The 13,812-nt window shown below is 37.8% G+C and overlaps 1 protein-coding gene across 1 annotated transcript in view; it reads right to left on the reverse strand.

Moving 5' to 3' along the window:
• ASCC3 (activating signal cointegrator 1 complex subunit 3) overlaps positions 1-13,812 on the reverse strand; it is a 216,673-nt gene that overhangs the window by 58,119 nt on the left and 144,742 nt on the right. Inside the window, exon 31 of the mRNA XM_083608265.1 lies at positions 72-209. Within this exon, the coding sequence (XP_083464391.1) occupies positions 72-209 (138 nt within the window). The remainder of the gene's footprint in view (positions 1-71; positions 210-13,812) is intronic.

Genomic DNA, 13,812 nt, shown 5'->3' on the forward strand with positions numbered 1-13,812 from the left:
CTGTGTGAAGTAAACAGAAGTTTAAGAAATGAATAAGAACGTCTTAGTATAATATTACAGAACAAGCATACTTGGATTTTGCAATTCACAAATAACTCTTCAACAGTTTTTCTGTCTCGTTCATGCAGGCCAGCATGGTGGATGCCTATTCCAAAAGCAAGGGTCAGTTTGAGATTGGACTCTCTGATTGTTCCTATGATGACACTCATCTGCAATAACAAAAAAAGGATTAATCTAAGAATCTTCCAGAGCATTTCCCCCCAGCAATATGACATTAGTAAATACTTATCAATATACTATACAGTCTTAGTAGTAAACAAAGGAAAAAGACAGTCTCTTCATTAAGGAATTCACAGAAGCAAGCAAATAGAGAAGCATCAGGAAGAGGAGGGGAGCAATAAGCTATACAAACACATAGTCACCTTTTATAATGCACTCCACATATTATTAATATACCGTATTTTTCCATGTATAAGACGATACATTTTGCTTTAAAAAAATAGGCAAAAATTGGATGTTGGCTTATACACGAATAGTGAATGCAGAGGGGGGACGTGTGATTAATGGCAGCAGCAAGCAGGAGATTGGCAGCGGCGATTGGGCGGGTGATTGGTAACTGTGGCAAGGCCTGCTGGCGATTGGCTGCGGCAAGTGGGCAGGTGATTGGTGGCTGTGGCGAGGCGGGCAGGCAATTGGCGGCTGCAGCGAGGTGTGCGATTGGCAGTGGCTGTGGCAAGTGATCGGCAGTGGTGGGCAGGCAGGTCAGCGATTGGCGGAAGTGACCTCCCCCACCCCTCCAAAAAAGCTAAGCAATTTAATTTCTAAATTTTGGGTTAAAAAAAATTAGGGGTCGTCTTACACATGGGGACGTCTTATACACGGAAAAACACGGTAACTTTCAGAAAGCAAACCCCCCATGAGTTTCATACTACTTTTGAAATTATAAAAGGATTATTCAAGCAGTACATATTTGCATACTGATGCAAAGGTGTGCATGTAGGAAACCCTCAAGGTGGGCCTTCTGAATTGCCTTCTTTGGAAAGCACTCCTCCATGGGATCTCACAACCTGCCTCAAACTTGGGCAAGCTTCAGAAACATTGTTCAAGGCAGCATAAGATGTGTTGTCTGGAAATAATGTGAGTGGCATACTGAAAGTGGCATGGTCTTTAGTTCATGGACTTTTAAAATAGCCACATGGTATAATAGTTTTACATTTTAAGAAACCTTTCATAAATAGTTATAGAAACACAGGGTGGTATTCAACTAGCTTTAATTCAGAGAAGACCAATTGAAATTAATGAGCATAGCTGTGGTAGGTCCATTAATTTCAGTGGATCTACTCTGAATAAAATCTAGCTTAACACCACCCATACAGTTCAACTAACTGTTAGTATTAGTCTCCAATAACACTCCTTTCCAGGTGGTATTTAATGCCAGCTACATCAATATTCTATGCTGAAGACGCAAAACTACAACACAGATACGTTGAATGTATTTTGGTCATGCCTCCAACTAAGACACTTCCAGATTGCTGTACTAGAAGAAACAAGTATATAAAAGTAAATGCTCCACCACTGCGCAGTTACATAACTGTGATACGTAAAATACCTTGTTCTTTTAGAAGACAGGGAAACAGCACACTTTTAAACAGTGGCCCATATGGTAATTCTAAGTTGAAAAAAAATAATGTGCCAGTACTGGACAACTGGATGGTAAGAGTATGGGATAGCGTTCAATTGTAAAAACTAAACAATATTCTCAAAATATGAGAAGGGAGACAAATTGATGAAAAATTCATTGAAAAAAGGAGCCCATTTATTGCATGTTGCTACTATAAAACACAAGAAAATGCTGAACTATATTTACTGTTGGGTACCTTGGTATTGTAAGAGGCCAATCCTTTAATTCAAAGAGCATAGACATTGTAAAGATGTCTGTAAATTGTTTTTGTAAAAGGAAATGTTGTACCTTCTATTATTCTTGCTATACTATTTGCTATTTGTCACTTAACAAAAAATAATAATTCAATAAAAAAGAAAAAAGAAAAAAAATCTTTCATGAAGATTCTTTCATGTCTATCAAGTACAACCAACTATCCAGTATTATCTCTGCACTGGCTGGCAGAAGCTCTCCAGGTTTTCAGATGCAAGTCTTTCTGAGCCTTATCTAGAGGTGCCAGGGACTGACCCTGGGGCCTTTAATAAACACCAACAACTTCTGAATGTCAAAACATATCTGTTTTTCTTTTTTAAAATTTGAGTAAATAGTAACTTGTATCATGTCAACAGGTAGTACCAATATTACTATATACTTGTGAAATTATGGCAAAATGTCATTTAATTCACAAAACTCATAAAATTAATACAATCTATTCATATCTCACCTATTTAGACTAGTTTGTCAATCCCAAAGAGCCAAATATAATGTAAATCCCACAACAATGATCTGACAATGATGCACAACAGGGAACCCAGTTTTCTGAAGTGATGTTTTGGTTCTGCTTGCTGCCAATTTACATGATCTGAGGAAAGCTCCTAGATCAGCCCAAGGATAGACGCTGCTACCCAAATGCTTATTGTAAATCACTGGAAAATGAAAGTTTGATGTGTGCACCAGAGTATAGGATGGGAACATAAGGAAATCATATATTTACAGAAGCTCAACTGGATGGGTAGAATGAATGAATACACTGCATGGAGATAAATGCAACGGGAGAAGAATAAAAGTGAGGCCGTCTTTAACATACATCTTAAACAAAGACACTATTTTATAGTGGATTATAAAGGGAGCCCTCAGTTTTCTGTAAAGGAGCAACAACTGATTTTTTTGTGTGGGGTGTGTGTGTTTGGGGTATGAATTCCTTTGAAACTTCTAATCACTGTTCCAAGAAGTAAAATAAGCTTTGTGTCGAAAAGCCAACATATCAACGGAATAGTTTAATCAAAACCTTTGATTTTCAAACAAATTTTTGAGCCAGGAGCCAGTCATTGTAAACTGCCTGCCCCACAATTGGGGTCCTGTAGCTAAAACATTTGGTTCACTGTTTGGGAGGAAAACATGACTTGCAATGATATTTAAAAGGACCAAGTATACATAGTGCTTATATTCATTGTATTCGTAAGTAGGGAACATTGCACAGATCAGCCACATCCCTTTTAACATTGGCTTATGTTGCAAGACCTGCGGCAGTGTAGTTATAGTGCTATTTATTCTAGCTCAACATCAGTGAAATGCTCAGACCTCCAAGAAATATAAAAACATGAAATTGTTTTCTTGTTTACTTTGGCCAATCAACTTTATACTTCCCCTCCTGGTTGTTATCAAAGTTTTAAGGACAGAACATCTCTCCCCATTACACTGCTGGACATTTATTCACAGAGGAAGTTCTTACCGTTTGCTGTGCTGATGATGTTATTCATCCCCTCCCAATCCGCCCACTGCCTTTGTACTAAAGCAATGTCCTGCCGTGCTGTTAGCTATACCTGCAAAGCTGTGTAATTTAACACAGCAAAACTAAAGGACCCTTAGCAGGAGTGCTGGCATATGCACTGTGAGCCTGTCATTCTAGCAGCGGGGAATCTTGGCCATTTTTAGCAGACCCCCCTCACTTTCACATAAATCAGCGTAATAAAAAACTCCAAACACCTATTTTATCCAGAAGCACATTCCACAGCTTTAAAAATTCTTTTTTTTTGAATTTTTTTATTTTCAATGCAGAATCATAACAAAAATTACAAACATTGAATCCAAAATAATACTATACAAACAAAAATCCCCGGAACATATAGGGAAAAAAAACAAAAAACAAAAAAAGCAAAACAAAACTAAAGCAAAACAAAACAAAAGCAAAACAAAAGCAAAACTAAACTAAACTAAACAAAAACGAAAAAGCACACATCTACAGAAAAAAAAACCATATCATTACGTACATAAACACAAATTGACTTCCTTTCTTTGTTCTAAGACCTCAAAAAATTTACTCTTACTGTATTGTTGTGTCTAATTAGAAAAATTTGGATTACAAATTGTAAAAAAAGTGAAATATTTAGGTATACAAATAACAATGAAAAATATAAATTTGTTTGAAGATAATTATAAAAAAAATTGGGAAGAAACAAAAAGAGAAATGGAAACTTGGACAAGATTGAAATTAACACTCTGGGGTAGAATTTCGGCTATTAAAATGAATATCTTACCAAAACTTCTGTTCCTTTTTCAAATGATTCCCATAATAGGTAAAGATGATTGTTTTAAAAAATGGAAAACGGACCTAACAAAGTTTATATGGCAAGGCAAAAAGCCACGGATCAAACATAAATTATTAACTGACATAAAAGAGCGGGGAGGTTTTGGACTCCCAGACCTGAGACTATATTACGATGCAGCATGCTTTACTTGGATCAAGGATTGGATCAAATTGGATAACAGTGACATTTTGGATTTGGAGGGATGGAACAACAGATATGGTTGGCATGCCTATCTAATTTATAACAAAGTGGCAGTCCATAAAGAATTTCTAAGCCACGTAATTAGAAATGCATTATACAAGGTCTGGGTGAGACAGAGAAGGTTGTTAGAACCAAATACCCCATGGTGGGTCTCACCGCTAGAAGTAATATCGGTTAAAAAGAAAAATACTATAGGAAGAATGGCAACATACCAGCAGCTCCTAAAGGAAGAACAGGGCCAATTAAAACTAAGACCATACAATGAGGTGACCCAATACTGTACCACATGGTTACAATATCACCAAATTGCACAAATATTCAACCAGGATAAAGTAATAGGATTTGAAAAAGAAGAATCAAAATTACAAAAAGTATTATTACAAAACTCAAAAAAAATATATCCAAAATGTATAATTTATTATTAGAATGGGAATTAAAGGATGAAGAAGTAAAAGAAGTTATGATTAAATGGGCATGTGATATAGGATATGTAATTCGGCTGGACCAATGGGAGAAATTATGGAAATATGATATTAAATTCACGGCATGTTATACAATAAGAGAAAATTTAATGAAAATGGTGTACCAATGGTACTTAACTCCGGTAAAATTGGCTAAAATTTACAAATTAAAATCGAATACCTGTTGGAGATGTAAAAAAGAAATAGGAACAATGTTTCACATGTGGTGGGAATGCCGACCTATTAAACAATTCTGGAATGAAATCTATGAAGAACTCAAAAAGATGTTTAAAATATCTTTCAGAAAAAAACCGGAGGCATTCCTTTTAGGTTTAATTACAAATGATATCCCCGAAAATCAAAGGAAAGTATTCCTTTATGCAACAACAGCTGCCAGGATGCTTATAGCTAAAAACTGGAAAGGCAGAAAAATTCCATCAGTGAAAGATTGGCAAATTAAATTTTGTGAATACATAAATCTGGCAAGACTCACAGCTTACATAAGGGGACAATCGGACCAGAAATTATTAAAAGAATGGGGTTGTGCTAAAGAGTATATGAAAAAACATTGTTCTGGAGTTAGTATATTGGTATGTAATGAATGATGCTTTACAGGGTTAAAGAAAAAGAAAAATGGTGTAAAAAAAAAAAGTACCAAGGTGGAAGTAAGCTTTAAAAATTCTTAACAACAATTTGTCTTCTGGAAAACCACTTTCCTGGAGTCTATTTTTGCATGCATATTCCATTCACCTTATAAAATACGACAAAACATGAGGAATGCTGGAAGGACAATTGCCAGATCAACTATGCTGAGATAATAGTTCTCGTGAAACCTCGGAGATGGCTATCAGTGCAAGATGTTTGCAAACTGCCCATCTCAAGCATGAAGCAAACTTTAATGATTTTTCTAGCTTTGCTCAAGACATCACTGCCAAAAGAAAACCTGTCAAGGGAATGTGTACACATTAACACGCGTACATAACAGCTCTTTGGAAAGCATGAACAAGTGTTAACCATGAAAAGGCACAGTACGTTTACCAGATGCATTTGTTATCAAAATTAATTTGAAGCAGCAAGAAAACTGTGTTTTCAGTCACTCAGCTAAGGTTTGCTAATTTGAAGTGGGCTGGTTAAAACATTAATATTAATAATAAAAGAGATCCAGCCCACTCTGATGTGACCTGTTGATTTTTAAACTCCGAAAAAAGTATAGCCCTCATGTTATATAATTTAACAATGAATGTGCCATTTAAAAGTTATCTTTGAAAGATGCACTTAGGATTCCTTTTGTAACACAAATAACATTTAAAAAAAAAAAGTTGCAAGGAGCGGGAAAAAAATCTCATGACAACACCAGCAAGATTTTTCTCAGACTAAAACACTGTATTTTCTCTCTCACTCCTTCCACACATGTAAAATTCTGAACAATTTAACGTTACCAGGGTTTAAAAATATATTTTAAAAAATTTATTATACCTAAAAAGCTTTTCGTAGAAAGATAGAATTCCATTTAAGTAGATACATTACCCTGAGTCTGAAATTCATTCCAGTCAGGGTATAATTCAGCAAGTTGATGACAACACTGGCTCCAAAAGAAAGGAGGAGACCAGATTGGACAAGAATGAGCTAACAGATTGTGCAGCCCAATTCTGTCCCTTTGAGTGTGATATATTGTTTCAAGATGCTAAAACCCCATACTTTCTCAAAGCATATCTGCCGCCCTGGTTTTCCCATTTTCGCAGAATCCTCATTATTAGTACTCTGTACCCTTTTCAAAGCACATCAGACCCAGACCATATGCCACTGCATAATGCTTATCGATTGTCTGAAATGGCTGGTAAAAAAGAAAGAAAGATGGGCTGAACAAAAGAATCAGGAAAGTTATGAAGTCTTTAAAAGAAAATATAATTACACATTTCACATCTGGCACAGATGTTGAGTTTAGTTAAAGTGCTGCTGCGTTAAAAGTTAAATGGCATTTTTTTTTAATGATAAAGCACAACACTGCAGAAGGAAGAGGCACTGCAAATCCTGAGAAAGGACTACACGGATTCAGCCCACACATTATGTTGGTATGCCTCATTCTAAGCACCATCCATGCAGCAACAGTGGATACCGAGTGGGGCTTGATCTGGGAGGTGTCTACTCAAATCCCCACTCAGCCACAAAGCTTCCTGGGTGACTTTCAGCCAGTTACTATTTTTCAGTCTAATCTACCTTATAGGGTTGTTGTGAAGATAAAATACATATCTTTCCCTAAGATCTTTGAGGGGGAAAGGCAGGATAAATACGTATAAACAAGAAACACACACGCAATCCTAATATAAATGAATAGAATTTTAAAAATTGAATTCTAAAATACAGAGAGATTTATTGTGTATTTTTAAAAATTTCCTGCTGAATCTGTCAACTCATACAAAAGATCCCAACCCTGTCACAACAAACGTTTTAATTTTAAATTTTTTTAAAAAGGTGAAAGCCTAGCTAAAAAAATATTGGGTTTAAAATAGGAGCAATTGACATTATTTTACAAAGACAGATTTCCAGGTTTCCTGTGAGTGGAGTTCTGCTCAAGGGACACTTCCTGACTCAAGGAAAGGGAGCCTCCCCCCCCCCCCCGAATCTTCTTTTTCCTCTGGTCACCAAAAAGCTGCTCCAAATGATTAGGGGACCCTGTGGAACAGAATAGGAGCCAGTGATGTGGGCTGCAGAAATCATTTCCCTCCTTCCTGTTATGGCAGCCTTTGCTGAATCAGAATCTCTTCTGCGAATGGAAAGAGCTTTTCCATTTGTGGAAGGGCATGCCTTCATCCAACCCAAACGTATTTGTTTCAGAATATTAAAAGCCCCGAGAAGAAATGATTAAAGAAATATATTTGGGTGAAATCCAGTGCTGCCATTCTGCTTGTGAAATGGCTTTTGATCTAGCAGAGACATTTACTAATGTAAGAAAAGGGAAGGATATTTGCCCCAAATTCCCTCCACACCGCAGACCTTTGCACCCCCAAAAGATCTGTCCCAAAGGGTTGGGGTACTCTCCAGGAAGTGGTGGTAGAGGGCCTGCAGACAGAAGGGACAATGAGAGATAATCACCTTTCTTTCTCTCTTTCTGATGGATCTAAATACATTTTGTGAACAGAGAAGCAGCATTAAATTTCACCCACAAACTACAGATTGCCCTAACATTGCCTTTAAAATTGGAGAGAGAGAGCTGTCACATGTTCAAAACCACTCTATTTTTCTTTCTTTGAAAATCATATTGAAAATATTAAGTTATTGATATGAATGTTAGAAGCAAAAGGATATGCTTGACACTCTCTTGACACTCTCTAAACAGAGCAGTTTTTTAAACTTCTATTTTTAGATCTATATAGGAAGCATATTCCTCTGTATACATGCACACACATTTTGCTTCATATTCACAGCTGCACATGCAGTTTCCTGTTCAGAAGCTATAAAGGCCTCCACCGCCTTCCACAATACGTGTGGTAGTCTTTTCAATGTTCTTAGCAGGAATTGGATGCGGCCTTCCTAAGTGTTACTAAGCGTCATTGTTTAAAAGATGCTACATTAGCTTTATTAAATTAGCTGTAGTACAATCTTAACAAGCTGTAGATGTTTACAGTACTAAATACACTGTGGAAAGAAGTTGCAATTATAGTTTAAAAGCCACATACCAGTACTAGATTTCCCTTCTCCTCATGAGTCTCATCTGTTAAAATTTCAGACTAGAGTAAAGAGAATCAAATCCAAGCAAATACTAATTTAGTATGTTGCACTTTTTACATTTGTCACAGGAACTAGCTTCTGTTTTCAACAGGATCTTTCCTAGGTAATTGGCACAATATTGTACGTTACACAGGACTGAATCTGTTGGATGCCCTCTTTGCAGTTTAGGAGTTACATAAATAAATATACCCTATAAATATAAATATACCCTATAAATAAATCTCCTTAGTTTTGTTTCACCTACACTGATCAATCACAAGGAGCTAAACCTTGTGATTAACCGACTTCCGGGTTGGCGCCATCGCCGAATGGCGGACTCCCTCCGAGCTCCGGAGGGAGCCGGCTCGGCAGGGGCTGGGTTTTACCGCACCGGCGATGCGGGGACCCTTAGAAACCATGGCCACGGGGGCCGTGGACTTGGAGACTCGGCTAGCACCGCTAGCGCCCTCCCGACTCGTGAAGGAGCCTTTTTAAAGGCTACGGATCGGGTGCCGGGGAGAAGCGTGGTGCTTTGAGTCCTCTGCCATCCCTGCCGAGCGAAGCCGCATGCCATCCGGCGGAGAGCGCTGACTTCTTCCATTGAGAATTTGGACTTTTAACAACAACCCGTGAGTAAATTGGAAATCGGGTTTAAAAGAAGAAAAATTTTTGGGATTTGAGACGAGCGGGGGGGGATCTAAAAAGGAAGTCAGTCCCCCTCCCTATTGTAGACATTTTAAAACAAGGATTGGGAAGCCAAGGCCCAAAAAGAACGGTATCTTTGCTAAATTAAGAATTCCATGATGGGAAAGTACAAGAATTGTGCTGGAGGAAGAATTGAAGGAGAAGGAAAATGCACCCCCCTCCCTGGGAACCGGGGCGATTGAGGAGTGAGCCTGGTGAAAAGAGCCGGTGATTTTGACAGCTGTCAAAGTAGCTGTCAAAGTCGGAATATTAAAGAGGATTTTATTACAAGGACCTTGCTGGTCAAATTTGTTACAACTTGATATAATTTGTTAAGACTTGAATACAAAATGGCGAAAATACGGAGAACAATCGGATTTTTGGAAACAAAGTTACAACAACCCCCCTAGAGGAGTTTCGGGACATTACAAAGATGGGCGTAAGCCGGGAAAAATACAACACTCCGGAATTTCACAGAACTGGTTATCTCCTGGGAAAGCTGCAAAACGGAAACTGAATCTTGTCTACAGGGTGTTTAGACTAAAAGGAGACAACAGAATACCTTACTGAAGAAGGAAGGGACTGAACGCAAGTTTTTGTTCCTGAATAACAACAACCCATGTAGAGTTACTAAACTTCTGAATAAGAAAGTTTTAGCAGCGGAACAAGAGGAAGCTGGACTATAACCTTGAAAGAACAATGGGGGGAATTTTATAATTTGACATTTTTAAAGATTTAGGAATTAATTTTTAAAGAAAGTAATCCTAGAAATGGGAAATAATTCTGCAAGGAGTTGGGGGAAAAATGGGATTGATGGACTTAAGATTTCCAGGCTGGAAACATAGATTGGAGGATAAGGGAAATTAAACCGGGGAAGGGGAGGGAGAATTAGAATCCAAAGGCTTGCAACTATTTTCTGAATTGGTTTTCTTTTTTCTAATATATTTTTTATTTTTTTATACTTTTATTCTGTGTGCTTTTACTTTAATGGGAAAAAAGGGGGACATTGTGGAAAGAAAAGGGGGTGGGCTATGGGGAGAGATCTTTTGCTTTTTTTTTTATCAAGGGTGTTGCATAAGGTTTGTATAAATTTAAATTTGAACAATGGGGTATATAAATTGTGCTTTAAATCAGAAATAGAACTTGTGGAAACAACAATATGAAAGGGGAATACAGTAGGGGTGGGGGAAGGGGGGAGTCCCAGAAAGTGGATGTTTGAAAATAAGGTTCTGAATGTATCTTCATAATTTCTTTTCTTCTCTTTCTGTATTTTGGAAACTTCAATAAATATTATTTAAAAAAAAAAAAAAATAAACCTTGTGATTAAATACATTAAAAGCAAAGCAAATCACACTACTGTGTCTAGTGAGGCTATACTAATATTGCTTCCAAAACATGAATCTTCAGGGAAACTGTCATAGACCCTTTAAACAGAAAAAAAATATGACTGTTTCCCTTGATGTAAGAATGCGAGGCACCAAAGTTTGTTCTCAGTACTGTGAGCACATTGCTCACTTGCATCTGGCTTTGGTTACTATGACCTAAGCATGTGTTACTTGTGTGTAGGGAACACAAATACAAACCAGTGTGGGGACACACAAAAAGCTAATGTGTGAGGGGGCTCCCAGTGGCACAAAGGCCTCACGCCAGAAGAGAACCTCACACATTTGCTTTTTTATACAGGCAAGACAGTCACACAAAACACACAGTTCTTTAAGAAAGATGAGCTGATGTTGGAGCAAAGCTAAAAGTGCTGTTCCACTCTAGCTGGTATACACGAGTAACACTTACATAAGGCTGTCTCTGCTAGATCTGTCAAATTGTCAGGATAGCCTGGACTGCTCAAACTGGTGACACACCTAGCAATTTTCTATCTCTTTTGTGCTCTAGCAGGCAACAGACAACACAGGATATTCTCAGAATGGGACAGCATGACATATAGGTGTTTCAGGCCTTGTGTTGAATGGGCAGCTCCGTCTACAATCATCAGCTGAAGAGTTTTCTTAAAAAGAATGTAATAAAAGGCAACTGACCTGGATTAATCAACTGGGATTTAAAAAGCGACAGTATTAGTCATCTCCTACAATTGCTCCCAGCACCTGTAGTAGGGTAGGAGAGCTGAAAATAATGCCAATATATTTCACATCTGGCAAACAATGTGCCCCTTTGGTTTCAGATAGTACATGGGTAGACAAGTCTAAAAAGCCCAGGACACAAATTGTCACAGCCCTCTAGAAGCTATGGTGGCTCATTTACCAGGAATAATGTATTTAGCATTATCTCTGGAAGCAGCTATGGTGGCTCATTTACCAGGAATAATGTATTTAGCATTATCTCTGGAAGTGTATACTTGATTCTGACCAAACTGAGCCTTCTGATGTATATGTTGCTTTAGGAAGCTTAGTTCTGTCCATCAGTCTGAAATAACTATGCCAAATGATGTCTGTCCTGAAGAAGATACTGAATCTACAAATCTATTTGCCCTCACAGGAGGTACTGATGCTCTGAAATAACATTGTTTACATGAACTCTCACAACTAAGGTGGAAGAAGAGGAGACTTTAGAACAATAACAGAAAACATTAAAGCCTACAGACCACATCTGGCCTGCCAAAGTTTTTATCCTGACTTACTGCTGCCGTACAGTGATTTTCTGAGGACTGGCTCAGTGGAAAAGTGGAAGGTAGAAACTTTTCATGGGGGCCAAACAACTTGCATCTGTTCAATAAGACACCTATAACCACCTCCTAGCCAAAATAATTTAGGTCTAAAATTGTAATTGAAGAAGAATTTGGTAAAAGCAGATCACTTGGCTTCAAAACACCTAAATAAATGAAAAGTCAAAAAGGTGATTTTAAGCCAACCAACTTTCAGAGATGTCTATGAATTTGTATGTCAAAGCTTCTAGAATCCTTCCAGTGATTTCAAAAATCTTTCTAAGACTAACATTGCTTCTGAAGGTTTGTCAGCCATTTCCTAAATCTTAACTGCCTTTGGATAATTGAATGTCCTTAAGTAGTCTCTACTTTAAGAACTATTCAAAAGTAGAAACTATTTTATTAGCTCACAACTCAAAAATCTTGCCCCCATCAGTTCTGTTCCATGGCCACTGTAGATATCACATAAGCCTCTCTCTTATCAACAACATCTGCACAATGAATCCTCTTTCTCCTTGCTTATGCTACAGTACAATTCAGATGATCGTGTGCTGTATTAAAAATGTTTGGATATTAAGGAAGCTCTCCCAATGCACTGTACACCCTGTCAAGTAGTTTTTCCTGTCCTTAGGAATGTGTTAAAACCTAAAGGCCTATATCACTTGCAACTCAGGAGATACAAACTTAAGTACTTAAAGTGTCAAATCAGTAATAACCATTGTGAACCTGACGCTATCTTCTTTGCAATTTTGTTCTATTTCATTTTCTCTTATGTAGCTTCAGGTATTTCAGCTGATTTCATTGAAGAGGAGGAAGCAGCAGCACTGAAACAGAGTTTGTCGAGTTTCCTCTTTGCTTTGTGGATAAGAATGAAAGGCTCACTAAAATATAATGGCCACAGCCACAAAATGACTCCCACGGGATGCATGGCCAGTCACAAAATGTATTGTACACTGTATGTGAATTGGACCGTTCAGCCCATGGTGGGAATAATACTGTACTGGCCTAGGTTACAGGGCTGTTGTAAAGATTATGATGATGTTGAAAGTACGTGAAGCAGTATGAGCACTGAAATGTGCTATGAATAGAAATGCTAGGTATCAGTGTGTGCTATCTCATGTACACCCATGCATAAATAATATCCAACACCTGCACAATTCATGCAACTGATGATGGCTTATAGAAGGCTTATGCAATAATATTTGTATTTGCTTTCATGGTGCAACAGGACCCCTGGGATGTTTTAATTTCACAAGTATCCTCCTGACAATTTTCCTCCTCTTTTACACAATTGCCATACTTAACTGCCAACATTTTTGTGCTGTGGTGCTGATGAGCAGTTTTTTCACACCTTGGAATTGGAAGAATATGCTTGCATCGGATGTTCTCAAAATTCCTGGCACCCCGGGCACTGTCTCTCTCTGAGCTTGTGCAAAATGTCCCCCCCCCTTCCAATCAGAAGATCTCTAAAATGGTTCTTCTTCAATCCATTTACGCACCCAGTGAATTCTCCACCCATGTTCTACTCCAAATTAATTCTCCTTCAATTACACCACATTCATCATTATACCGCATACCACCTTTACATAAATACCTCTTAAATTGATTTAATTTCCCAAATTAATATCCTATCAATCAAACGGTCTGTGGACCTTTTAAATAAATACTTCTGCTTAGTCTCTTTAAAACCCAAACCTCAGCAAGCAGCATAAGTTCCATTGCTTACAACAACATTTCTAGCACTCAAAGCTCGCAATCACAAGTGCCCTTATTAAAGAACAAATCTCATTTAACTCAGGGACTTGCTCCCAAGTAAGCATGCTTTGGCTTTGGAGGTCAAACACCCTTCCTAAA

The sequence above is a fragment of the Podarcis filfolensis genome (genome assembly GCF_964270895.1).
Source record: "Podarcis filfolensis genome assembly, chromosome: 3".
Lineage (NCBI taxonomy): Eukaryota > Metazoa > Chordata > Lepidosauria > Squamata > Lacertidae > Podarcis > Podarcis filfolensis.